Below are 24,423 nucleotides of genomic sequence, written 5' to 3'. Positions count from 1 at the left end.
TTAGTTTTTGGAGATACTTAGACCTTGATGATTACACTGACCCTGCACGCAGCTGTGCACGACGGCATCCGTCGACATCACCTCTTGCAGGTACTTGTTGCAGTGCTCGATCTAGTTGTCTTTGTTGCCCGCGTTGCTCCGCCACTTGCCGCCGGAGTTCTTTTCTAAATCGGCGCTGCGAGAACGAATCCAAGGGGAGCGGAGTCTGCTCTCTTGCGGTGGAGCGCGAGCGCTCGTGGGGGCCGTGATGTGTGTGGGGATTCCGTGGTGGTCATGACGGATGAAAGCTAGAGGGCCATGCTCCCGATCCATCATCCTCGCGATCCGGGAATTGGGTTGGTGGAACAATCAGTTTAGGGAGAGACATTTAGGGAGGGCTAGAGCGTAGTGCTTGGGAAACTCAAACGTGGAGGGTTTTCTGCGACCTAGTATATGAACCAAAAATTATCGGTACAAGCCCCGATATCATGGAGATGGAGATCCGCAAGCACGGATAATTTTAGCAACTAAGATCTGATTTGTCAATTTTAGCAACTAAGATCTGATTTGTTAGCATGCTCGGGGACCTTTCCTCTTCCGGAGCATATCTTGCTAATTATTGTGATTTCCTAGGACGCGCTCCTGTAATAGGAAATATCAATCTTCCTAAGGTAGGACGCCTAAGTTGCCTGAGATACCATAATTATGTTGAGGATGGAAAATATTTGCTCTCATTTGATCGGACGTAGCGTGATGGGATGATTAGATTTAACGGTCAGGATGTTTTTAATGACGACCATCAAACGCGTTGAGCGTCAAACGACCAACTCCCATTTCTCTACTACTTAAAAAGACTAAACTGGTTCCTTATTCTGCCCACCCAGCCATACGTCAAAATTTTGGTCGTCCTTCGCTTCGTCGTTCGCCCGGCGCGCGCAACTAACTGGGCCAAGCCCAACTAAACCCATTTTCACGGCTCTTAACCGAACCCTATCTGACCGCAGGTGCCGCCACAGCGCTGCCGGACCCCGCCTTCTCCCCCGTTTCCTCCCTCTCTCGCCGTCGCCGATTGGGCCGTCGACGAACGCATGGTCTAGGTCGATGGGCGACGACGTCTTCATCGAGCGGTCCTTCATGTCCTTCTTCTCCTTCGCGCAGGTTGCCGCCACACCCTCAATCCCCATCCTCAACGCTGCGCCCACCCCCCCACCCCCCCGAGATCCCCAACACCACCATTTTCGTTCATGTCGTTCCCCATCCTCAACGCTGCAGGTCCTCCTCCTCCTCCGTTGAAGAACATGACGTGGACAGAGGTGGATTTCTTCCTTAAGTGGAAGACCTAGCCTTGCCGCCGCACGGGAAGATCGACCCCGTCGTGAACAATACGACGAGCAGGAGAAGGACCTAGAGGAATGTGCGGATCGGGGAGGATCACCGCCGTCTCCGGTTTGACTTCATTGGTCGACGACCACTTGCCTGATCCATCCTGACTCATGCGTAAGCCCCCATCCACCTCCCTCCTTGCCTATTCTCATGAACGAATTTCATGGTTCAGAGCCCTCAGCTCCTCTAATCAATAATACATAAATCTATTTTGTACTGAGTTAGCGATGGGCACCGTTGCAAAATCTGGGGTGGATTCAGTTTCATGTTAGTTTCCTCCTCTCTGATGTCAACTAGCCAGGAGTGGAAGACGAGGTAGAGATAGATGGAGAAGGAAAAAAGAGAGGGTGAGGGAGATACTGGAGATCGCCTCTACGCATCACCAGTGTTTCCCCTTTCATATTTTTACTAAGTGACAATACATTTCAATGCTTTGCCGTGCTGAATTGTTTATGGGTTACATTGTATGCTCAGGCTGCTCAAAGTGAGGGTATTGCGCCATCAAAAGCAGTAGCAGAGCAAAATGGGGCAGCTGTGAGAAAATCCGAAGTTGATCTGCCAGCTCCTGCCTCAGGAGATGAACTGGGTAGCAATGTGCAATTCTCTGGGTGATGCATTTACATTCTTATAAGTTCAGGTTTTTGTGCATTGTCTACTGAGAATATCTGCAAGGCCATTGTCTCCTGAATGTATAAAAATAATGAATCATGGGGATTGTCAGTTCAGGCCTTTTCTTGCATCGAATGTGCCAGCTTATTCTTTCCGTTGTTGATAAATTTCAGTTCTTTTGTTTGGTGTGCTGCATACTTATCTTGGACTAGATTCTGAATTATTGTTACTCTTTGCTAATGCAGGTTTCAGTTTCTACTAGATTAGTTGTTCAGCAAGAATTCTTTCATAGGATTTGTGAAGAAGGATGTTATGGCTGTTCCAGGTGAAAATAATGGAGCACGGAGTCGATCTGGTGGTTGAGCATTTTCTTGCAAGCCCAGATGGTCATGTTGTCATTGGTGGAGTTGCCGGCCTACTGGTGGCGGCAAGTCTTGTTGAGGTGCTGCTACTTACCTTTCTTAAGGATTTGAATACTTATATGAGTTTGATTTTTTCTAGCAATATTGACATATATATAGGTGAAAAAACTTGGTTTACATATTGGGCATTCGTTATATGAAATAGAGTAGCTTAATTCCTACTCTTTACATAATTTTTTGTTATATTAGATCCACCATCTTTGGCATGTATTACTTCCTGTTATTCAGATAGATTTTTATTAGATTAGTTTTAATGTCTTTTCCATGATTAGCTCCTCTCAAATTAGCTTGAGAAAAGTAGTCTACATCAGATTTTTTGGTTCAGTACCATCAAGGACATGGATGGTTCAGTTGATACCCGCTCTGCTGAGTAGTACTAGGTAACTTATGAGACTGTTCTTTATCTGTTTTACTTCTTAGATATTTTTAGACTTCGGTCTGCAGATTAGTGTGATAAGAATCACCTTTAACTTGACATATCCTACCACGCCCCATTTGAATTGGTTAACAAGTGCACTTCATAGATCTGTATCTAGGTGCATCTATTTGTTTTTACGGTATAAGCACCTATGGCTAATTAATATTTAGAAGAGTGGTTATGATGCTATTCAAGCCCAAACCTCATCGTGGAGTATATGTGAGATGAACATGGCTTTACCTACTTGGCTGTGCCCGGTTCCAATGTATAAGCTCATGGCGAGCAAATTCTGTGCAGCAATATAGGAGGCTTTCCTGGTTTCTTTATGCTCCAAATGGATCGGGTGTGTTCTGTGGAGAAGTCTGTCAATAAGCAGTTTGTCGCTGATGGAACACATGAAGTGACTTGTTCTAATACTGAGCAAGAGTGCCAATCTAATAACTGAGAAGCACATGTAAGCATTTAGAAAATCTTGTACCAAGTCTTCAGTTTGCATGTTTCTTTAAATGCGTTTATTTACCAGTACTATATATCTGAATTTAATGCATATTATTTTTATCAATTTCCCAAATTGAAGAACCAAACTTTCAAGGAAGTAATAAGAAAATTATACATGTGGCATTTTTCTTGGAGCATCAAGTTTCCTCTTTTTGTAAATATTTTGAGCTCGAATATTACCTGAGGTCTGAAGTACCGTCAGCTTATATGGAAACTGAAGTGACTGTTGTATATTTGCAACTGGTACTTTAATTCTCAACTAGCTAATTGCCTGTGATTTTCTGTTAAATAGTTATTAGGATTGCAATGTAATATTCCAATTACAGACTCATAGTATAAGTCCGCTGAAAATACCTGGGAGTATAATGCTTCGGCCCATATATCCCTTTTACTCATAAACGATTATGATGCCTAAATAGCACTTGTATTTTCTTGTTTGCAGTTTCAGTGATGGGTAGATGAATTGTCAGCTTGCATTCAAGAGATTTCCAGCAGGTTGCATATGAGGTCGGGATTTACTAGGTTTGGATAAAGAGGGCGTTGGAAGTGTAATGCCTTAGATGCAACCGGAGGTACTGTTATGCCTTCCTTTCGTGAGCCTGATACTTTGACTTTTTAGTTTGCCTGTGATTTGCTTGATTAGGTCTATGCATGGAACAAGAGGATCGGGTTAGTTTATGTCATCTTGCTTATATTTTTCATTTACACGGCACATGCTTATAAGTTTTTCTTATTTAACTATCATCTTCTAAAACTTTGACTTGTTTGAGGTAATAGATTAACCTATGCTAAATATATATAGGTAATTAAATGTGTGCCGTGGATCTGGTGGAGACTAGGTTTATCACTCCTCTTCTGTTGGCGCCAAGCACTGGGTTGTTGGCCTACTGCGAGCCTCCTCCCTCGAGTGCTAGAACCAACTACGAGCGGCGGAGAAGAACAGGGGTGTGCCACCGGGGTGAGGTAATCGTGGCAGTGGTGTGAGAGGGCGCTCATCAAGGCTAGCGGCAGGAAGGCTAGGGATTGGGAAGTCTGGTTTGCCAGCAATGGGGTGGCAGGAGAAGGATGTTTGGCCAGAGAGAAAACGAGGGTGGTAGAAAGTGGGAAGGTTGAGAGTGGGGAGGCAGGCGAGGACTGTCCAAATTTGGGTGGGAGTTTCTTTTATTATTTTATAATGTCATCGAGTCAAGGAAAGTTTTATGTTAAGTAATAAGGCTTAAAAAGGAAGTTTGGTTATATGTATATGTGGCTGCAAAACTACGGCTGATTGATATATATACCAGTATCTCAATGCATTTTAAAACTTTATGGTTGCTAGAAAATTGTGGCTTCTTGAAATGCATTTTAATTCAATATTGAACTATATTGTTGTCTTTTCTTTACGTGTGAGTGTGAGTTTTTTTTAACAAGGAAATGGCCTGAAGGCCTGGAAGCTGCATTAAACGGTGATACATGTTACAAAGAGGACCCTAGGAAATACAGAAATAAGAACCTGGTCCTCCGCATATGCAAACAAAACCCTAGAAATAAAATTAGAAAAGCAATCGGGTCCTTTGTCTTCACTGTGGCTCTGGCAAGGTCTCGAAGCACGGCCACCGACGACGACACCGGGGACTACACCATTTGGGTCGAGGTTAGCGTCTTTGCGCCACGCTGAAACCAAAGATCCTTTGCGATGGCTCGTCGACCTGGAGGAAGAAGAAGCTGTGGCGTCGGCTTGACACCACAGCGCGGAGTGGCCGCCTTCGGCCGTAGATCACTTCAGCAAACCTGGCTTCCGTGTATGGACTCCGCAGGAGAGCTTCACGATCGATTCCCGGAGAGCTAAATCCCACCGCACCAGCCCACCTTCTGCCTCCATGGCAGCGAGATTGAGCGGGGACTAGGAAGGAGAGCTCCAACCTTGGTCGAGCTTATTGAAGGAGACGTTGACGCTGCTCCCTCCTATCGCACGCAGCACCACGCCACCACCACCAGCGAGAACACCGCCACAGGCCACCAAACGCCGCTCGTGAGCGTCGGCAACGCGCTCCAAGACAATGGCATCAAGCCAGACACCATACATGCCAAACTCAACTCTAGAAGCCTACACCTACGTTGCAGTTGTACAGGGAGGGGCCCTCACCCGCCTCAACACCGATTATCGCTGGAGAATAGAAGGGGAGGGGCCAAGCCGGCCTAGATCTAAGGAAACGAGAGAGGGTGTTGGGAGAGACGAGAGCGGTTGGGGCAGAGACTCCCACGTCGCCAAACGGTGTGAGTGTGAGTGAAACTTGAAGAAATTATGAGACCGTTGCAACACATGGGCATTTTACTATTATATGTGACACATAAGGCTACGATCCATGATTGCAATGGGATATTTATGAATATCAAAATGTTATTTGGAGAACTTTGAGTTGATAGTTATAATGGCCTAGAACATAGGAGTGGAACTTACAGCAGAAGAGTAACACGATCTAAAATTGAGAACCACGTAGATGCACAATAATGTTGTCTTGTTGTCGCGTTCAATATTATTATGTTATAGTACATTATAATATCTCTGATTTATTTTTGAAGTTTCAAAGAGTTGTAAATTATATATGCATTGAGAAATAAATTTCACGACCCGTGGCAACGCACGGGCATTTATACTAGTAATAGTAAAGATTTCCTAGAACGCGCTCCTGTAATAGGAAATATCAATCTTCCTAAGGTAGGACGCCTAAGTTGCCTGAGATACCATAATTATGTTGAGGATGGAAAATATTTGCTCTCATTTGATCGGACGTAGCGTGATGGGAAGATTAGATTTAACGGTCAGGATGTTTTTAATGACGACCATCAAACGCGTTAAGCGTCAAACGACCAACTCCCATTTAATAGTAAAGATGTATTCTATGTTTTTGCCAAATCGTAAGGCCAAATAGTTTGTATTTCATTCTACACAAAAATGGCAAAATACTTGCAGATCTAGGAGTTTTTGAATTTTACACTGTTCATTACATAGGAAATTTATCATTTTTTACGCCGCCCTGAATACTTAATAATCCGCATTGGTATTTGCACACATGTAGAAATCATCATTATGTATATCTAAGATTTATTTTCAGAATTTTTTACAACTTTAAAATATTGATTTCAATATTTTTTTTGAAAAACAGGCTCCATGGAGCCCTCCTCCATATTGACGCTCTTGTCGGGCTATAAGAGGCCTATGTTTTCATATCTTATATAAACTGTTGGGCTATTTTTAGTAGTTAAATGAACTGCTGTTTTCCTCTTTTATGTGAACTGTCGTGTTACAGCAGGTCATATAAATTATTGGGCGTCTTCATTTTCATCGTCGGGCTATAACATGCCTGCGTTTTCATTTTCGATGAGCCGCCACATAAAGCTATGCATTAAGCACAATAATAATTGATTTTCAACGTAGTATAAATATTGTGTTTTAGAATTATGTCTTTTAGTTATGAATTTTACCAATCTTATATAACTAAGAAGTTCATCCCCACTAAAGGTATTTCTCTTGACATGCAAGAGGTCCACCTCATCAAGCATCTTTGAGCAATCATGACTTGCCACATCACAATAACTGCCACATCAGCCCAATAAAAAAGTCGTACAACACCATTCCATTCATCTTCTAAGAAAAATCAGCAACGACCATTTTATTTTACGTTTCCTTTGCAGTTCATTTGCAACAATTGTTCATTGGTTTCCAAACTGTATTATCTTCCCTTGCTATAATGGTGTCCATGCATGCAACTGTTTCACTGCCCACCTCAAAAATAAATTGCCTTAACAATGTGACTCCTCGGCTGGCTCTTACATGTAGTTCTTTTCAATCCTATCCTGAGTATTCTCTATAAATGATGCTTCTTACTATTCCTCTGCTTCATCATATAAATACGTCGCCAGCAACCTGAAACCAAGGGAGGTGGAGAGCTGGAAGAGAGAATCCTCAAGTGCCTCAGTATCAGCCTCGGTGCCGCTGTCCTCAGCTCATGCGCCTCGCCGGTGGTATCAAGCAGCTCTACTTTTTCCTCCTCTTGAGTCATTGAGCTGTTTGCAAGGGTGAGCATCAGCGGAGCACGTGCAGCGGACCGACGGTCGAATCGAAGCCTACGTTGATTCATTAACGTGCCAGGCATCCACAAGACTTGCGTGGTCCACGGAGGAGTCGTATCTCTCTCTAATCGCAGGAGTATGTGAGTCTAGATGGTTTTTCTGGTGCCACTATTCCTGGTATCCCATCTTTTTTCATAGGCATCTTTGTATTTGTTATAGATCCGCACACGTGAAGCCTAGAAATCGACAAGTTCTTTCCATTTGTTGCACACGTAAGTTTGTGAAACTCACTGTATATCTCCATCTATTCGTTCATTAAAAAGTTCTTTCCATTTCCTCACCCAGGAATTTTTTTTTTGTGACCGAAAAGGATCCAGAACAGTTTATGCATGGGCAGTGTAGCTTTATTCTTAACCTTAGGACAGTTGGGGCTATGCTCCTTTATCGAAAAAAAAGTTACCACTTCATGTAGTATGGTCCTAGAGGTTCTTTTAATTTGAATGCATGATTTGATATATCCAGCACAGTTTAAGTATTCAGAGTATGGACAAAGACCGGTTAAGTATCCCCAGTTTTGGCAACACAAACTGAAGTACCGTTATAGGCTTGAAAACATTAGATGGGCTATATATTTTGCCTGAAGTGAGTATCACACAAATCGAACCCCTGGATTTTGGTTTATTGATATGCATTCTTTAACTTGAAAGGCATTGTGTAGTTAAATTGCAATGCTTTGCCTTCACTCACAAGATCAAATACGTATTGTTTTGGCGTAAGCTTTTTTTATTCAACTTCTCTAAATCATTTCGTTGTAGTGCCTTTATTATCATCTTAGGTCTCATGGACACAATGAGATTCCAATATTAGCCGTTTATCAACCTTGGAGATAGGCCATTGATATAGAAAGATCAGCTTAACAATCACTTAACTGTTCTTTTTCTTACGGATTGTTATTCTTTTCCAGCCATGCTTGAGAAAAGTGCATCATATATAAGCATATATGTTAAGTGCAGGAGTCAAAATAGTGGAACTGAAGAAATTAATCAAGCAAATGGAGCACCATATATGCTTCGTCGGCTATTGTAACAAGGATGTTGTTGTTAAAAATTGTACACTCCCTTTGTCCCTGCAGTCGCGTGTTCATAAACAGCATTCATTTTTAACAGTGGTGTTCCCCACAATGACATAAAAACATTGCAGTATTGTCTCATTCCAAAGCTTAAAGAGGTGTATCCTTCCAAAGTTCGAAGTACTATGAGTATACGGTTCTATATTATATCTGATGATACAAATTAGTATTTTTTAATTCTCCCAAGAGTAGTTTTTAGATAACAATTATTACTAACATAATTTCCCGCAGCAACGTGCGGGGTATCATTTAGTTAAATAAAATTTTAAGCCGTGGCGAAGCACGGGCATTAATGGGCATTAATATGGCGCACGGGCTATATAGCGGGCCTGTTGGCCAACGCTCTAAGAGCATCTCCACTCGTCTCCCCACATAGCCCCCCACGGCCACTTTTTTTCATCCGGACGGCGAAAAACGGCCCAGTCACGCCCCCGGTTCCTCGTTTTGGTCCGGATTTGAGCCTATTTTCATCCGGACTCCCCATGCCATCCTCGGTTTCCCGGGGGTCTCCCGGGGACTCCGGATGAAGCTAAACCAACCGCCCACGCCCACGTGTCTCCTCTTTCATCCGGATTCCCGAGCCATCCTCTTTTTCCCCGAAACGCCGCTTGGGGAGCACACGACTGGGAAACTACTCCTCCCCACGCCAAATCTTCCTCCAATCCGGACGAAAATTTCACCGGATTTGGACGTGGGGAGCGCCAACGAGTGGGGATGCTCTAAGTACCAGGTTCTGTTCCTGTACTAAATCAGAGAGAGGATAGCGTCGTGATAGCTACGTCGACAAGTGTCTATCGCCCAGCTGCCCCTGGCAGTGGTAGCCACTCACGACACCTTCCACGCACCACACCGTATTATACAAATCAATCAATTCCCAGGTACCGACGTGTCTGCTGAGTGCTGACTTCTCTTGACGGTCGACGAAACAGCCGATGACGAGCCCCTCGCCTCGGTGGCCGATCGAGCAGTACGCGTGCCCCTTGCCGGGAAGCGACGCCTGGCCGACGCGCCGCTCGACGCGCTGCACGGCGGAGGCTTTACTTCTTTGTCCGCAATGATGCCGATTGTCGGCGCTGTCCGCAGCGCGTCGCTCGCCGGTATTAATACCCCATAGCCCACTCATCCAAGTGCATATTCCTCCACCACCACTCGCCACAGCCACTCGACAGCTCAAAGATTCGCTACCAGCAGCTTAGTAGCCGTCCATGTCGACCACCGACGGCCAGAAGCAGATGCAGAAGCCGCAGGCGCCACCGGCGGCGCTGTCCGCGGCCGGGCACGACGACGCGGAGACCAAAAAGCTCTTCTCCCGCTTCGACGCGGACGGCGACGGCCGGATCTCACCGTCCGAGCTGGCCGCGGTGGCGGGCGCCATCTCGCCGCCGCCGAGCGAGTCCGCGAGGGGCCGGGAGGTGGGCGCGATGATGGACGAGCTCGACGCCGACCGCAACGGCTACGTGGACCTCGGGGAGTTCACGGCCTTCCACGCCCCCGGCGGCCGCGACCTGGACGCCGAGCTGCGCGACGCCTTCGACGTCTACGACATCAACGGCGACGGCCGCATCTCCGTCGCCGAGCTCAGCAAGGTCCTGGGCCGGATCGGCGAGGGCTGCAGCACCGAGGAGTGCGAGCGGATGATCGCTTCCGTCGGCGTCGATGGCGAGGGCTACGTTGGCTTCCAGCAGTTCAAGAAGATGATGTCCCCTGACTCCGCCGGCGTGCAGGCCCAGCCACAGCCTCCCGCCGGCGTCACCGACGACAAGCCGAAGACGGAGTGATCCATTCCTCGCCTGTGCCGATGATCACGGTCGCAAATGGTGGTGTATGACAGTGTGTATCTTTGCGTATTTTGTCGATGGCAGTAAGGATGAATGTACAATGTGTGTATGCACTGAGTCAGCTCCGGCTCTGTTGGAGGCGATGGCGTCCTCGTCCCGTGTCTCTAGTTGGCGGGTTACGTACGCTACTCTTCCTGGCGCCGGTGATCGCCGGAATTTCCCTTTTCTCGACGGAGTTCTAGTGGTGCAGCACCAGGCCAAGCGCATCTCTCTGCTCAGCGAGACCGAGCGCATCATCGACTCGCGCGAGCTCCAGGTTGGAGAGGTGATCGAGCTGGGAGGGGCGGTGTCGCTGCCTCGACACGTCGTCCGGATTCCGGCGCGGCCGCTTCCACCTGAATCTCTGTTTCAGCATGGTGCGGGCACGGAGCAGGAGATTGGGCGACGTGGACCTTTGCCCGCCATGGATTTCAAGGTGGGGAGCCACACAGTGCCCTTTGGCCCACCGGAGTTTGGAATTTTGGGAAAATACCCTGACGGCGTCGCTACGGGACCGTCAAATCCATCGACGGCAGCGGCTGCTCCACCGACGGCGGTTGGAGACGGAATATCCACAGCATCTGGGGAGGGATATCTACAGGCTCGGCCTGATTTGGGGCATTTGTTTCGCCATTTCTGGGAGAAACCTAGGGTTTCTCTTCCACCATCTAAGGTATCCTTCGGGTGGTGGCCGGGGAAGGTCGCCGGCGATCTGAGATCCTTTGCTCAGGTCGTCAACTCTCCTCCGCGCGGATCGACTCAATCTCGGGCGGAGCCTATGGGAGATCGTGGCGGCGCTAGGATGGGGGTGCGTGGCGGCGGACGTGGGGTACCGGCGGGCGGAAGGGCTGGTGCTGGCGGCGCCGGTCGGGGACGCAACAACGTCTGGCAGCGCGACGCTCGGGATGGCGCGGGACCAACTTCCCCCACGGGCGGTGGTGGTGGTCAGCGAGCACAGGCTGATCGATGGGAGGCCGCAGCACAAGCCCAGGCTACCAACCCCAACGTCGCTATACAAGGTAATCGGCCTCAGAATCTACCACCTCCTCGGAATGTGAGAAATGATGGGAGAGGAGATTCGGATCCCTGTGTCAATTGCAACATGAACGGACATCTTGCTGCTCATTGTCCTACGATAAGGTGTGCTCGTTGTGGAAGATTAGGCCATATATCTCAGATCATGTCGAGTGCTCCTTCCCTGGCAATGTGTTGCTTGCTATGTGTGGCTTCCAATCTCCTGGTCGTGGTTTCTTCTATTTCCACGATAGCGATACTCCTCGGCAAGTGAAAGAAAAAGCTAGTACGGTTATCCTTACGGTGGTTGAGGGAATGTGGTTGCTCGTGATATTGAGAAAGAATTCAATGGGGAAATTTCTTTGGTCGGAATTGGCGTTGTACTTGCTAGAACCTTGAACCCTTCTCAATTTTCTATGCGTTTCCCGAATCCTAGAGAGGTGGAAAGGGCTTGTTTGTGGGGAAATGAGCTGAAAATGACTACCAAGAATGCTGTGTTGAAACTTACTCCATGGACTGATGATGTGGGGGCTAGTTCTAAGCTTCAAAAAGCATGGGTGCGGGTTCGCAATATTCCCTCTGAGAAAAGAAACGAAGCACATGCGGCATATGCTGGATCCTTGGTGGGTGTGACTCTGGATATTGACAAATCAACGATTCATCGCCCGGAATATGTTAAAATCCTCATTGGCTGTAGGGATGTTGAACTCATTCCGGAGAAGGCTGAGGGATGCTTGGGAGATAACTTCTACATGTTCTATTATGAGGTGGAACAGATTGTGGTGGGGAAGCAGTCGAATAAGACAATCATGGTGCATACTGATTCAAACTCGGGTGCTCCTTCCCCGAAAAGAGCTAGGAATGACAGTGTGTCCACTTATGTTTCGTCTGAAGGGCAAACTGAAGAGCAACAACAATCTGCTGCTAATTCTTATGGTAAATCTTATGCTCCGGGGCTTGAAACAGTATCCGAACATGAGTCGGAGGATGACAGTGAAGAGGATAACGAGTTACTTATTGACAAGATAATTAGAGACAAAAATGAAGAGGAGGGTACATCTGATGGAAAGAGCGACATGGCAGAATTGGGCAGTTCTGAACTCATTGGTAACTTGGTTGGTGAGAATCCTGGGGAGGTGGGATCAAATGCTGTTCATAGAAGTCCTCCTGGTTCCCCTATAAAATCGATAAATGGGGATATAGTTGTTGGACATTCTGGGATAGAAAAGGAGAGATTTACGAGTGAGCATCCTATGGTTGAGAATGTGACTACTACTCCTACCTTGGGCAAGGTTCCTAGCCAATGGCGGTTGAATCGAAGCTATGGTGGTTCATGCGGGAACAAAAATTGCTGGAACCTATGCATCCGTGGTCGCACACTGGTACTCCTTTGCTCGATCAAAGAGCAGGCTTCACCTGATAACCTCCTCGATCAATCCCTGAGTCACAAAATCTGGCCAAGTCTTCCTTGTGTGGTGGAAATGGAAGACAGTTCTGGGTCTCCTGCTGGTGATGAAGCGGCTTATTTTGTCCAATCCCCGGATGATTCATCTTCTGGTAAAGTGGAGACTTCGCTTATGGTGGGCACTGAGTGTGATCAAGGGGTGGAGCATCCTAGCATGGAGGAGGTTATAGAGAGATTCAGTAAGAGAAATCTGGACAAGGTGAATATGAAAGTTGCAGATCGGGCAGCGAATATCTGCAAGAAAAGGAACTTATCAGGTGATTCCTCCAATATTAAATGTCACAATTCCTTTTCCGTCTTGTCTGATAATGAGATTATCTCTAGAACTGCTAGGATGGGTGTTAATGTTTCTATTGATGATTTTGCCTCTGTTAACTTGCTTAGAGAAATGGAAAAGGCTAGGAATAACATGGCTGATAAGAATAATAAAAATGAGAACCCCTTGCTGATTGAAAATGTGATTGGTGGTAAGGTCCCTTTATCTATGGAGTGGGCATCTGATGATGAATTTGAGAATGATTTTACCCTGGTTGAATCGAGGAAAAGCAAAAAGAGTACTCATAAGAAAAATATGGTAGTTAATAGACCGGTCACTAGAAGTCAGAAGAAAAATAATGACACCTCTGCCCATATTCCTGGCAGAGTGGTCAGGACAAAGACAATTCCTAGTAAGTTTAAATGAAAGGTGTCATTTGGAATTGTAGAAGTGTGGGGAAAAAGGGTATGTCGGTTTGCATCATTGATTTGATTAGAGATCATGGACTAGATTTTGTTTGCTTGCAAGAGACTATGAAGAAACAATACACTGCCAATTTCTTTAGGAAAATTGATCCTGGAGGGAGCTTTTTTGGAAATGGATTCCTTCTATAGGAAAATGCGGGGGTATCCTATGTGGTGCGAAACAAGATTCTTTTGGTGTGTTAGGTTACAAGCTTGGGCAGTTTACTTTGAGAATGGATTTATGGGATAATGTGAAAAAATGCAAATGGTCCCTTTTAACTGTTTATGGTCCTGCTCATTTGGATAGGAAGACTGAGTTCTTAGCAGAGCTTGCATCCTTTGGACATGGTGTTGATTGTCCGTTTATCATAGGAGGAGACTTTAATATTTTGCGACACTCTGGGGAGAAGAATAAAAAAAGTACCCTGCCTCACTTTTCTGACATCTTTAATTCGATTATCCATACTCTTGGTTTAAGGGAGATACATATGTCGGGAGGCGCATATACTTGGTCCAATAAACAGAGGGAGCCTACTTTAGAGAAACTTGATCGTGTCCTGATGTCTTCTGATTGGGAGGACATTTTTCCTCTGGTTCAAGTGAGGAAACTGGTATCGGAGCTTTCAGACCACTGTCCTCTTTTGCTAATGTCTGGGCAAATTGATGGATCATTAAAAAAAAATCGGGAATTTCGTTTTGATATATCCTGGCTTAAAAATAAGGATTTTCTTCCTCGGAGTTGAGAAAATATGGAAGTTGCTGGTTAATACTATGGATCCCATTGATATCATGAATATTAAGTTGAAAAGGTTTAAAAAGCATTTTAAAGGGTGGGGCTCGAATCTTTTTGGTCATATAAGAAAAAGGAAGAAGGAGCTTAAGGAAGAGCTAGCCTTTTTAGAAAGTAAGGAAGAATATGATGCGCTCTCCTCTGAGGATTTTATTAGAAAAACGGAGGTGCTTATCGAGTTGCAAAAGATTTATGCAGATGAAGAGCTTTTTGGTTACAGAGATCTCATGAGAGATGGTTGCTTGAAGGTGATCAAAACACCGCGTATTTTCATAGAGTCGCAAATGGTCGGAGAAGAAAAAATTTGATTCATGTTTTAAAAGATGGAAATGTTGATATTGAGGGGACTAAAAATCTTTTGAAACATGCTACTGACTATTATAAGTCCTTGTTTGGACCGGCTCCTGGTAACTTGTTACATCTTGATGAGTCCTTGTGGTCGAGTGATGAAAACCTTAATGAAAATGATAACCTTGATTTGACTCGACCCTTTACTGTAGAGGAAATTGAGTCTGCCCTTTTTTCCATGGACGTTAATAAAGCACCGGGCCCAGATAATATTCCTATTGAATTCTTCCAACATTGTTGGCATTTGGTGAAACCTGAGATTATGTATCTCTTTGAGTGTTTTTATAACGGCACCCTAGATGTTAAGCGGCTTAATTACGGGATAATTACCTTACTCCCGAAGATGGTGGGGGCTGATCGTATAACTCAGTATCGTCCTATATGTTTACTTAGATGTATCTACAAGTTGATTACCAAAACCCTTACTCTACGTTTGGAACCCTACTCCGGGAAATTGTTTAGTATTCAACAAAACGCTTTTATTAAAGGGAGGAATATTATGGATGGTGTTCTCTCTTTACACGAGATTCTTAATTACACTCATGTCAAGAAGCAATGTGGGATTGTTTTAAAGTTGGATTTTGAAAAAGCGTACGACAAGGTTAATTGGAACTTCTTGTTGGAATGTCATAGAATTCGTGGGTTCAATGAACTCTGGTGTTCTTGGGTTAAAAAAAGCCTGTTTGAGGGGACGGTTAGTGTAAAATTAAACAATGAAATAGGCTCTTATTTCCAGAGTGCTAAAGGGGTGCGTCAAGGTGATCCTTGGTCGCCAACTCGTGTTAACCTGGTTGCTGAAGCCCTGACTAAGATGGTGCTGCGTGCACAAGAGAATGATATGCTTGTTGGCTTAGCCGATGATTTGATCCCTAAGGGAGTGGCGGTTTTGCAATATGCCGATGATACGGTGTTATGTATTCAGCATGATCCTGATAAAGCGATAAATCTGAAGTTGTTGCTTTACTCCTTTGAGTTAATGTCGGGGCTTAAGATTAACTTCTTGAAAAGTGAAATCTTTATCATCGGAGGGGATAATGAGATTGCTGGCTTATATTCGATATGTTTGGATGTCAAGTGGGTACTCTTCCTATGAAATATGCAGGGGTGCCCATATCTTCGGTAGCCTTGAAAACTTCGGACTGGGACTATGTCGATGATAAGCTTGTTAGGAAACTTGATGCTTGGATTGGTAATAATGCTTCCTCAGGCGCTAAGAAAGTGCTTATTGATGCTTGCTTGTCTTCCACTCTGTACTATCCCATGTCCATGTTTCTGTTGAACAAGACCTTTTTGGAAAAAGCTGACAAACATAGGAAACGTTTCTTTTGGCAAAAAAAGAAAGATAAAAAAGTTACTACATGGTTAGTTGGGACAAAGTGTGTAGATCGAAGAAGAAAGGGGGCCTAGGCATTAAAAATTTAAGAAGACAAAATATTAGCTTGTTAACTAAGTGGTGGTGGAAATTGGATACACAGGATGGTTTGTGGCAGAGAATTGTTAAAGCGAGATATTTGAGAAATAAAACTATTGCTAATGTGCTTCCTAGGTTTTCAGATTCTCCTTGTTGGAAATCCTTAATGCAAGTGAAAGAAACATATATGGCTGGGAGGAAACTTTCCTTAAAAAATGGAGGTGTGGTAAGATTTTGGGAGGATCCTTGGGATAGTGAATTTCCTTTATGCGAAACATATCCTGATCTTTATGACATTTGTCAGATGAAAGGTTGCACTATTAAAGAGTTTGTTGAAAAAAATGGTGATATGAGGTTTCGTAGGCGTTTGCATGGTGACCTAGCTACTCAATGGGGAATCATTAATGCAAAAGTTAATTGCATTAACCTAGAGGATACGGATGATGTGATCACTTGGGGATTTACTAATAATAAGAGATTTTCAACTAAATCGGTTTATGATTACCTTGAGAGAAATCTGTTTGGTTCTGATAATAGGCTGATTTGGAATGCAAAAATTCCTTTGAAAATTCAGATTTTCATGTGGCAAGTTTTTCGAAATGCTATCCCTACGCGTGACAATATGCGAAGACGAAAGTGGCCTGGGAATCCTGTTTGCTCTTTTTGTAACCAGTTGGAAACAATTGAGCACCTTTTCTTTACATGCTCGGTGGCCCGAGTTACCTGGGCAACTTTGGGTAAAATTATTGGTGCAAGACAATGCCCGAGTTCCTTATGGCAAGCTATTAATTGGTTCTATGCTTTTCTCCCTGGTGGTGAGCAGATTTATATGGTGGGCATTGCTGCGGTGTGCTGGTCCATTTGGAATGTTCGAAATAGAGTTACTTTTGATGGGCATGTGATGAAATCACCTATGGAAGCTATTTTCATTGTTTGTTCGTTTTTGATATATTGGGCAGGTTTACAACCTGAAGAGATCAAGGAACAGATGGTCCAGGGATCGGAGAAGTTGATGAGGATGACGGCGGAATTCGCCAAGAAGATCAAGACCGGACCGGCTCGACCGTGACGCGGTAATGGTCAGTGACCTGGGTGAGTCTGGATGTTGCGCTGTTCTACCTGATGAATGTTTTGGATCCTCATGAAGTGACTTGCTGTCGGATATGATGCACAAGATCCTTGGAAGCTATTCTGTTCTCCTCCTGGCAGCTTTTGATGTTGGTTTTGTCTCCTGGAACTAGTTGTCATTTGGTCGAGTGGTTTTATGGTTGTAAGGGTTCTTTGATCAAACTTAGTTAGGATGTAGGCTAAAGTGGTAACAGGTTTTTGTCCCATGGTGTTATCTTTGCTTTGCAAGGATATCACGATGGGTTTCCTGTTAGTGCTCCAGCTCGCTTCTCTTCCTCCTCCCCCTTCCCTGGTGTGTTTGGTGTGTGTCGAACAATGTATTTCCGTTTTTATGATGAAAATGGAAAGGGGTGAGAAGCCCGGTTGGAAAAAAGCTCCGGCTCTGTTCTTCGGTAACGTGTGCAAATCTAGCAAGCACCGTGACGATTCCCCGTGCGGTTTGGTTGTAATTTGTAATCTGGTTTCAAAATGGGAATAAGGATGAATGTACAATCTGTAACGTATGAACTGATCGAGCTCGAGAATCGGTTGTAGCTTTTTATCTAAAAAAAGAATCGGTTGTTGCTCTTTTTCCCAGGAGTTGTTAGCATAACCACCGTATTCGCAACTAAATCTTCATTTTAGTACAGTACCACTTTGTTTGTGTTTCGAAAACCCACCACATTTTGCCGATATTTTCTTAAATAGCACTAATCCTGAATTGATAACAAATTATCAGCGTTTCTGACCTGTGGGCTCAGTTGACAGGCCCAATTTGCTGAGGAGGACTAGAGCCCACAGTTAAAAAAGTCAAACCACAGAAAAACAACCGTATCTATCCCCATCTCCATCCCGTACTCCGCACGCCGACGAGGGAGGCCGCCGCTGCACTCTGCCGCCAACGGCGAGTGAGGCCGCCGCCGTACTCTGTTGCCACCAACGAGGCGGGCCACCATGTACTCTGACGCCACCAGCTAGGCGCGAGGTTGTCTCGGTTAAAATGTCGTCCCACCGAGGGTCGTTGTCGGCCCAAATTGTATTCGGGTTGTCGAGCTCGAACACGGCGACGGCCCGACGGTGGCGCCTGTCGGACCTGCGTTGTTCCCTGAGGTTAGCGAAGAACGCGTCGGTGTTATCGACATCGCTGGGGAACATGGATAATAGATGAAACAAAGTGTGTGGTCCAGCAAGTAATACTGCAAATAATACCTAACCTTAGATGGGAAGTGTGCACCGAGCTTATTAAGGGAAATAATTCTCCTTGGATAGAGCATTAGTATTTTTGTGTCCACTTCCCATCAAGTCCAGCAAGTAATACTTAATTTTGTATCGCTTAAAAATCTCCTTGGATAGAGCATTAGTATGAGAAAAGCGAAATTCAGCTGAACAATTTGGCTGATATAAACCAATTAATTAGAACTCGATGGATGAAGTTGTTGTTGTTACCACCAAGGTACTGTGAATTCCGTGGATAGAACTATCAAGGTAGTGTTCAAGCGATAAGCATTACTGCGGTAACTTAATATCAGCGAAGCAAAACAAAATGCTCTTCCCTTATAAACTCATAAGGCTGGCAAAAAAGAAAAGTCGATTTGGTCATGGTGAGAACTGGGACAATAAGGAATAGATAGTTGCATCCAAGAAAATTTTGTAGGTTGTGCATAAAAAATATAACTGATAGGAGAACCAAAACAAAGCTTACCACAATAGAATCCAGCATCTATTTTTTCCCTAGATGAATATGTGGCATGATGGTTCCTGCATCAATAGTTGAGTCTTATGGATGGTAGGTAAACTGTTCGTGTTCTTCGTCGTAGTTCCTGCACCGTCAGTTGAATACATGGTTAGAAACCAAATATTTTTTTTACTCCCCCAATTTAATTTTTCTCTAATACCCTGTCAAAATAATGTTGGAACCAGTGCGTTGCATACTTGCATGTGTAATTATATCGGGCTGGAGTATGTAATCTTGAGATGGATTATTCATCTTTTTGTTCAGAGACGTGCAAAGAAAATAAATTTCAGAGGACGAAATTTACTCGAAGAAAGGCAGGAAACAAGAAAACTCACTATTTTTTATCTTGTTCTTGCGCCTCCTCTTAGTTTTTGGAGATACTTAGACCTTGATGATTACACTGACCCTGCACGCAGCTGTGCACGACGGCATCCGTCGACATCACCTCTTGCGGTACTTGTTGCGGTGCTCGATCTAGTTGTCTTTGTTGCCCGCGTTGCTCCGCCACTTGCCGCCGGAGTTCTTTTCTAAATCGGCGCTGCGAGAACGAATCCAAGGGGAGCGGAGTCTGCTCTCTTGCGGTGGAGCGCGAGCGCTCGTGGGGGCCGTGATGTGTGTGGGGATTCCGTGGTGGTCATGACGGATGAAAGCTAGAGGGCCATGCTCCCGATCCATCATCCTCGCGATCTGGGAATTGGGTTGGTGGAACAATCAGTTTAGGGAGAGACATTTAGGGAGGGCTAGAGCGTAGTGCTTGGGAAACTCAAACGTGGAGGGTTTTCTGCGACCTAGTATATGAACCAAAAATTATCAGGTACAAGCCCCGATATCATGGAGATGGAGATCCGCAAGCACGGATAATTTTAGCAACTAAGATCTGATTTGTCAATTTTAGCAACTAAGATCTGATTTGTTAGCATGCTCGGGGACCTTTCCTCTTCCGGAGCATATCTTGCTAATTATTGTGATTTCCTAGAACGCGCTCCTGTAATAGGAAATATCAATCTTCCTAAGGTAGGACGCCTAAGTTGCCTGAGATACCATAATTATGTTGAGGATGGAAAATAATTGCTCTCATTTGATCGGACGTAGCGTGATGGGAAGATTAGATTTAACGGTCGGGATGTTTTTAATGACGACCATCAAACGCGTTGAGCGTCAAACGACCAACTCCCATTTAATAGTAAAGATACAAGCCCCGATATCATGGAGATGGAGATCCGCAAGCACGGATAATTTTAGCAACTAAGATCTGATTTCTCAATTTTAGCAACTAAGATCTGATTTGTTAGCATGCTCGGGGACCTTTCCTCTTCCGGAGCATATCTTGCTAATTATTGTGATTTCCTAGAACGCGCTCCTGTAATAGGAAATATCAATCTTCCTAAGGTAGGACGCCTAAGTTGCCTGAGATACCATAATTATGTTGAGGATGGAAAATATTTGCTCTCATTTGATCGGACGTAGCGTGATGGGAAGATTAGATTTAACGGTCAGGATGTTTTTAATGACGACCATCAAACGCGTTGAGCGTCAAACGACCAACTCCCATTTAATAGTAAAGATTGCCTGAGATACCATAATTATGTTGAGGATGGAAAATATTTGCTCTCATTTGATCGGACGTAGCGTGATGGGAAGATTAGATTTAACGGTCAGGATGTTTTTAATGACGACCATCAAACGCGTTGAGCGTCAAACGACCAACTCCCATTTAATAGTAAAGATGTATTCTATGTTTTTGCCAAATCGTAAGGCCAAATAGTTTGTATTTCATTCTACACAAAAATAGAAGCTTTTTAGCTGGATTTCTTTCTTCCTTGGAATTTTTCCATTTTGTTTCATGATACTATTCATTCTATGAACACAAGGTTATTATGATTGTGAAAGTATTTTTCAAGATGAACTATGTCCGTATAGTCAATTTGTATACTTTTAAGTCTAATTGAGCACCATGTGGAGGTTTTTACCTGATTACAACATTCATCACGAGCACAACTATTGTGCTCCTTTTCCGATCTTCAAATCCGCTTTCTTTTTAAAATAAAGAAGTTTTATTGCTTAAAAGGTTTAAGATTACACCCGATCTTTCCATAACTAGGATGAACATAGCTGTCCAGGACCGATCGCCCAAAAGTACAACAAGTAATCCACTAGTGAATTGCATAGGGGCCTACGGTGATCTAGGTCCAATCCACAGATTACGCCGCCATCCATTTTAGATAAAAAAATATCCCTCGCGTGTTCTCTAACCGTGTAAACACCTGCATAAACAGGTCTGGATTCTCCACATGATGTAGAAACGATCATGAACGAACCAAAGGTGTGCACCGGTCGATAACCTGCATGAGAGCAGAATTTTTATCATTAAAAACCTTATCATTTCTAGATAGGTAGAGTGACCAAATAACGGCAAGCGCTCTCACCTAATAAATATTTTAAACCTATGAGCCATATCATTTAGCCACTTGCTGAAAATGCTTGCAATGCTGCATGGTATGTATAAGGTATAACCTACTTAGATGACTAATTGATGTATTGTTAAGGTTATTTGTAGAACTTTGATTACCTATGAATTATTGTAAAGACTTTACAGAACGTGGTCCTGAAACCCTTAAGGAATTTGATGCAGATTCTATCCCTGCGGTGGAAGCTATGAAGAAGCAAATACTTGTTGCATCAGTGTCCATGCCTTTCTACACCGTTCTTCCAACTGTATATGAGTACATGATCGAGAGTGGATGGACACATTGTTTCTTTCATATCACCGATGTTGGTTGGCCAATGTATCTTGCCTATCTGGCTTTATATCTCATCTTTGTGGAGTGCGGAATGTACTGGGTGCACAGGGAGTTGCATCACATAAAGCCATTATACAAGCACCTCCATGCAGTCCACCACGTTTACAACAAGGAAAATACCTTATCACCATTTGCGGGTAAGCTTTTCCTAACCCGTTGAGTCTTGTAAATTTTAATTGCATCATTGATTTGTTTATCGTGCTAGATAGCAATGCCCAGGTGATGTTGGTGTTTATATACTTCTAATTGAAGTGGAGTTCTAAATTTTTTTGATTGTTGAGAATTGTTCTTGTCATAGATGTATAACATTATACTTGATTATATATGTTTATTTGTATCGTACTTATTATTTTAAATCTCACTAACACTATGATTCTTTCTTTGATGTTCTAAGTGTCAAAGGGCGTGCCATTAGAAAATACAGTTAGGATGTAATGCTCCTTTGATGACGGCAATTGTCTTATCATCACCACTACATACAGATTCATCTTATACCCTTTGTTCCTTGCAGGACTAGCATCCCATCCGCTGGATGGGATTTTACTAGCCATGCCGCATGTGGTTGCTCCCTTCCTTTTCCCAACGCACTTCAGGACTAACGTTGCCCTCTTGTTCATGGAGGCTATGTGGACAGCTAATATCCATGATTGCATTCATGGCAAGGTTTGGCCGGTGATGGGCGCTGGATATCACACTATTCACCATACCACTTACCGGCACAACTATGGCCACTACACTATCTGGATGGACTCACTGTTTGGCACACTTCAAAATCCAGAAGATATCTTTAAGGAGGCTTGAACTGTTCAACCATCTGGATTCTTTTCATCCTGATAGTGTTGTGAACTCTAGTAGAGTTTTACCTTTTATGTTTACTCTTCTAAAAGTTGCTTGTTGTCTCATATGCTATTTTAATTTACTAGTTGGTGATAACATGGTACATAGTTAGCATTGTTCACACGAGATGCATGCACTAAACAAACAGATACGTATGAAACTTGCATCAATGGTGTATGTATCATTTTTTGCAGCATGGTGTGAAGTTATATGCAATGTTTAATGTTTTTAAGATAAAAGGTTTTTCCTAGAATAAAAATTTAATGTTGTTTCTCCACCTGAGTTCACCGTAATTTTCCTCAACTGAGAACTTTATTGGGTCTCTATAAGGTTTACTTCTCTAGGGTTTGGATTTTTTGTGTCTGCTAGATCGCACCATAGACGCCCAGGATCACATTTAAAGTTTAGCGGTGGCATAACCATAATATCGACAAGATTTGTGTCAACGTCCATCAAGGCAGGTATAGAGGTTTTGTTAGGTGTGTTCCCCTCAATGGTGGCAATAACAACCACCGGTCACAATCTCCATGCTAGAGTGTAATGACCGACCCTCTACATCAGATAGATCCTGGCTAGAGCATGCAATTACACATGATATCAGACCTACAAGTCCTGGATTCAAATTCTAGCCAACGCAGTGGCCTCCATAAAAAATCCAGCAATTCACGTCCAAGGCCTGTGCGAGATCTAAAAAAAATGAACACCAGACTAGATGTGACAGGAGGTGTTAAATATCAACCATTTATCTCAATTCGGACTGATGGGTGAATTAGATAGGTGTATACAATTTATAGCGAAAGGTTCAAGGTTCAATACTCAAGAACGCACTAGAAAACAAAATTGTGGCATGCCCCTGCTGCGCACGTCAATACTCCAAGAAAGAGCATAGACTCAATAACTAAAATTAGTTTTTTTATTGACAATCAATACCACATATATTCATAGCAATAAATAGTACATGGTAGAGATACATGAACTGACTCCAACGATAACAAAATAAAGTCTAAAAGATAGTAACAAATCTTCGAGGTCTTCAATTTCTTTTTTCTTCCAGAACACAATCTTGTACTCTTCTGAAGGCAGCCAAAGATAGATAGTGAACCATAGACCTGTAGATACCGACGAAAGTTCTCCCATAGTTTTTTGAGCCGCAATGCCAAGGTTACGTGCACGCACGCAACCATTAAAGCAGTCATACAACATCGGCAAGAGTACCAACACCAGTATATCAGGGAATAATAACAGACTAGCTTTGTCGTCGTTGATGGAGAGCCGAGAGTACGAATCACCATTGCCGAGGACGTAGCAGCCGGGACAAAAACTGCGAGGATAATCCTCCTCGCGGCAACAACGACAAAAGATCCAAAATCGATCTGACGAAGAAAAATCCGAAGACCCATACCTAAAAAATTGTGACTGTTCAACACCACCATTGACGCCGGGAAGAAGATCTCGTCGCCGAACGAAAGGCCGAAGATCACTTATTGCAGACGATGCCATCTCCATTGAGGGGAAACCAACAAGAAGGAGGCTATCAACATCCTAACATAATCTATGAAAACAATACTTTTATTCGAAACTTCACGCATAGATCGGGTTCCCCACTCCTCCCGACACCGGCGAAGCCGACTCGGAGGAGGGGGAACCAATCTATGGAGGAGGATAAATTGGAGGCGGCTAGGGTTGAGGGGCAGCTGAGAGAGGAGAGACGGGAGGAAAAAGAATTGGATCTACTGCCTCGCTCAATAACTAAAATTAGTTAGGTGTATACAACTTATAACTAAAATTATAATGACTGACCCTCACTCTGAGTTCCCAGTTCAGACTGATGGGTTAATTAGTTAGGTGTATATAACTTATAACTAAAATTTCAAGGTTTAAAATCCA

The 24,423-nt window shown here is 44.0% G+C and overlaps 2 protein-coding genes across 2 annotated transcripts; both read left to right on the top strand.

Moving 5' to 3' along the window:
* The first annotated feature begins 9,537 nt into the window (after window positions 1-9,537).
* On the top strand, window positions 9,538-10,381 carry LOC124680431 (probable calcium-binding protein CML16). Its single transcript, XM_047215494.1, has one exon. The coding sequence runs from the start codon at window positions 9,697-9,699 to the stop codon at window positions 10,267-10,269; it is 573 nt and encodes a 190-aa protein (XP_047071450.1). The 5' UTR covers window positions 9,538-9,696; the 3' UTR covers window positions 10,270-10,381.
* Window positions 10,382-21,468: 11,087 nt separating this feature from the next.
* On the top strand, window positions 21,469-22,500 carry LOC124680419 (delta(7)-sterol-C5(6)-desaturase 1-like). Its single transcript, XM_047215486.1, has 2 exons — window positions 21,469-21,836; window positions 22,211-22,500. The coding sequence occupies exons 1-2, from the start codon at window positions 21,470-21,472 to the stop codon at window positions 22,498-22,500; spliced, it is 657 nt and encodes a 218-aa protein (XP_047071442.1). The 5' UTR covers window position 21,469.
* The last annotated feature ends 1,923 nt before the right edge of the window (window positions 22,501-24,423 follow it).

The sequence above is a fragment of the Lolium rigidum genome, chromosome 1, assembly GCF_022539505.1.
Source record: "Lolium rigidum isolate FL_2022 chromosome 1, APGP_CSIRO_Lrig_0.1, whole genome shotgun sequence".
Lineage (NCBI taxonomy): Eukaryota > Viridiplantae > Streptophyta > Magnoliopsida > Poales > Poaceae > Lolium > Lolium rigidum.
Note: the sequence above shows the minus strand (reverse complement) of the source record. Positions and strands in the feature narration are given on the sequence as shown.

Excerpts from the sequence above, each read along its gene's own strand:
- LOC124680419 (XM_047215486.1), top strand. The coding sequence starts at position 21,470 with ATGAATTATTGTAAAGACTTTACAGAACGTGGTCCTGAAACCCTTAAG. Across the intron at positions 21,837-22,210 it reads TACCTTATCACCATTTGCGG|GACTAGCATCCCATCCGCTG; the intron begins GTAAGCTTTTCC and ends TGTTCCTTGCAG.
- LOC124680431 (XM_047215494.1), top strand. The coding sequence starts at position 9,697 with ATGTCGACCACCGACGGCCAGAAGCAGATGCAGAAGCCGCAGGCGCCA.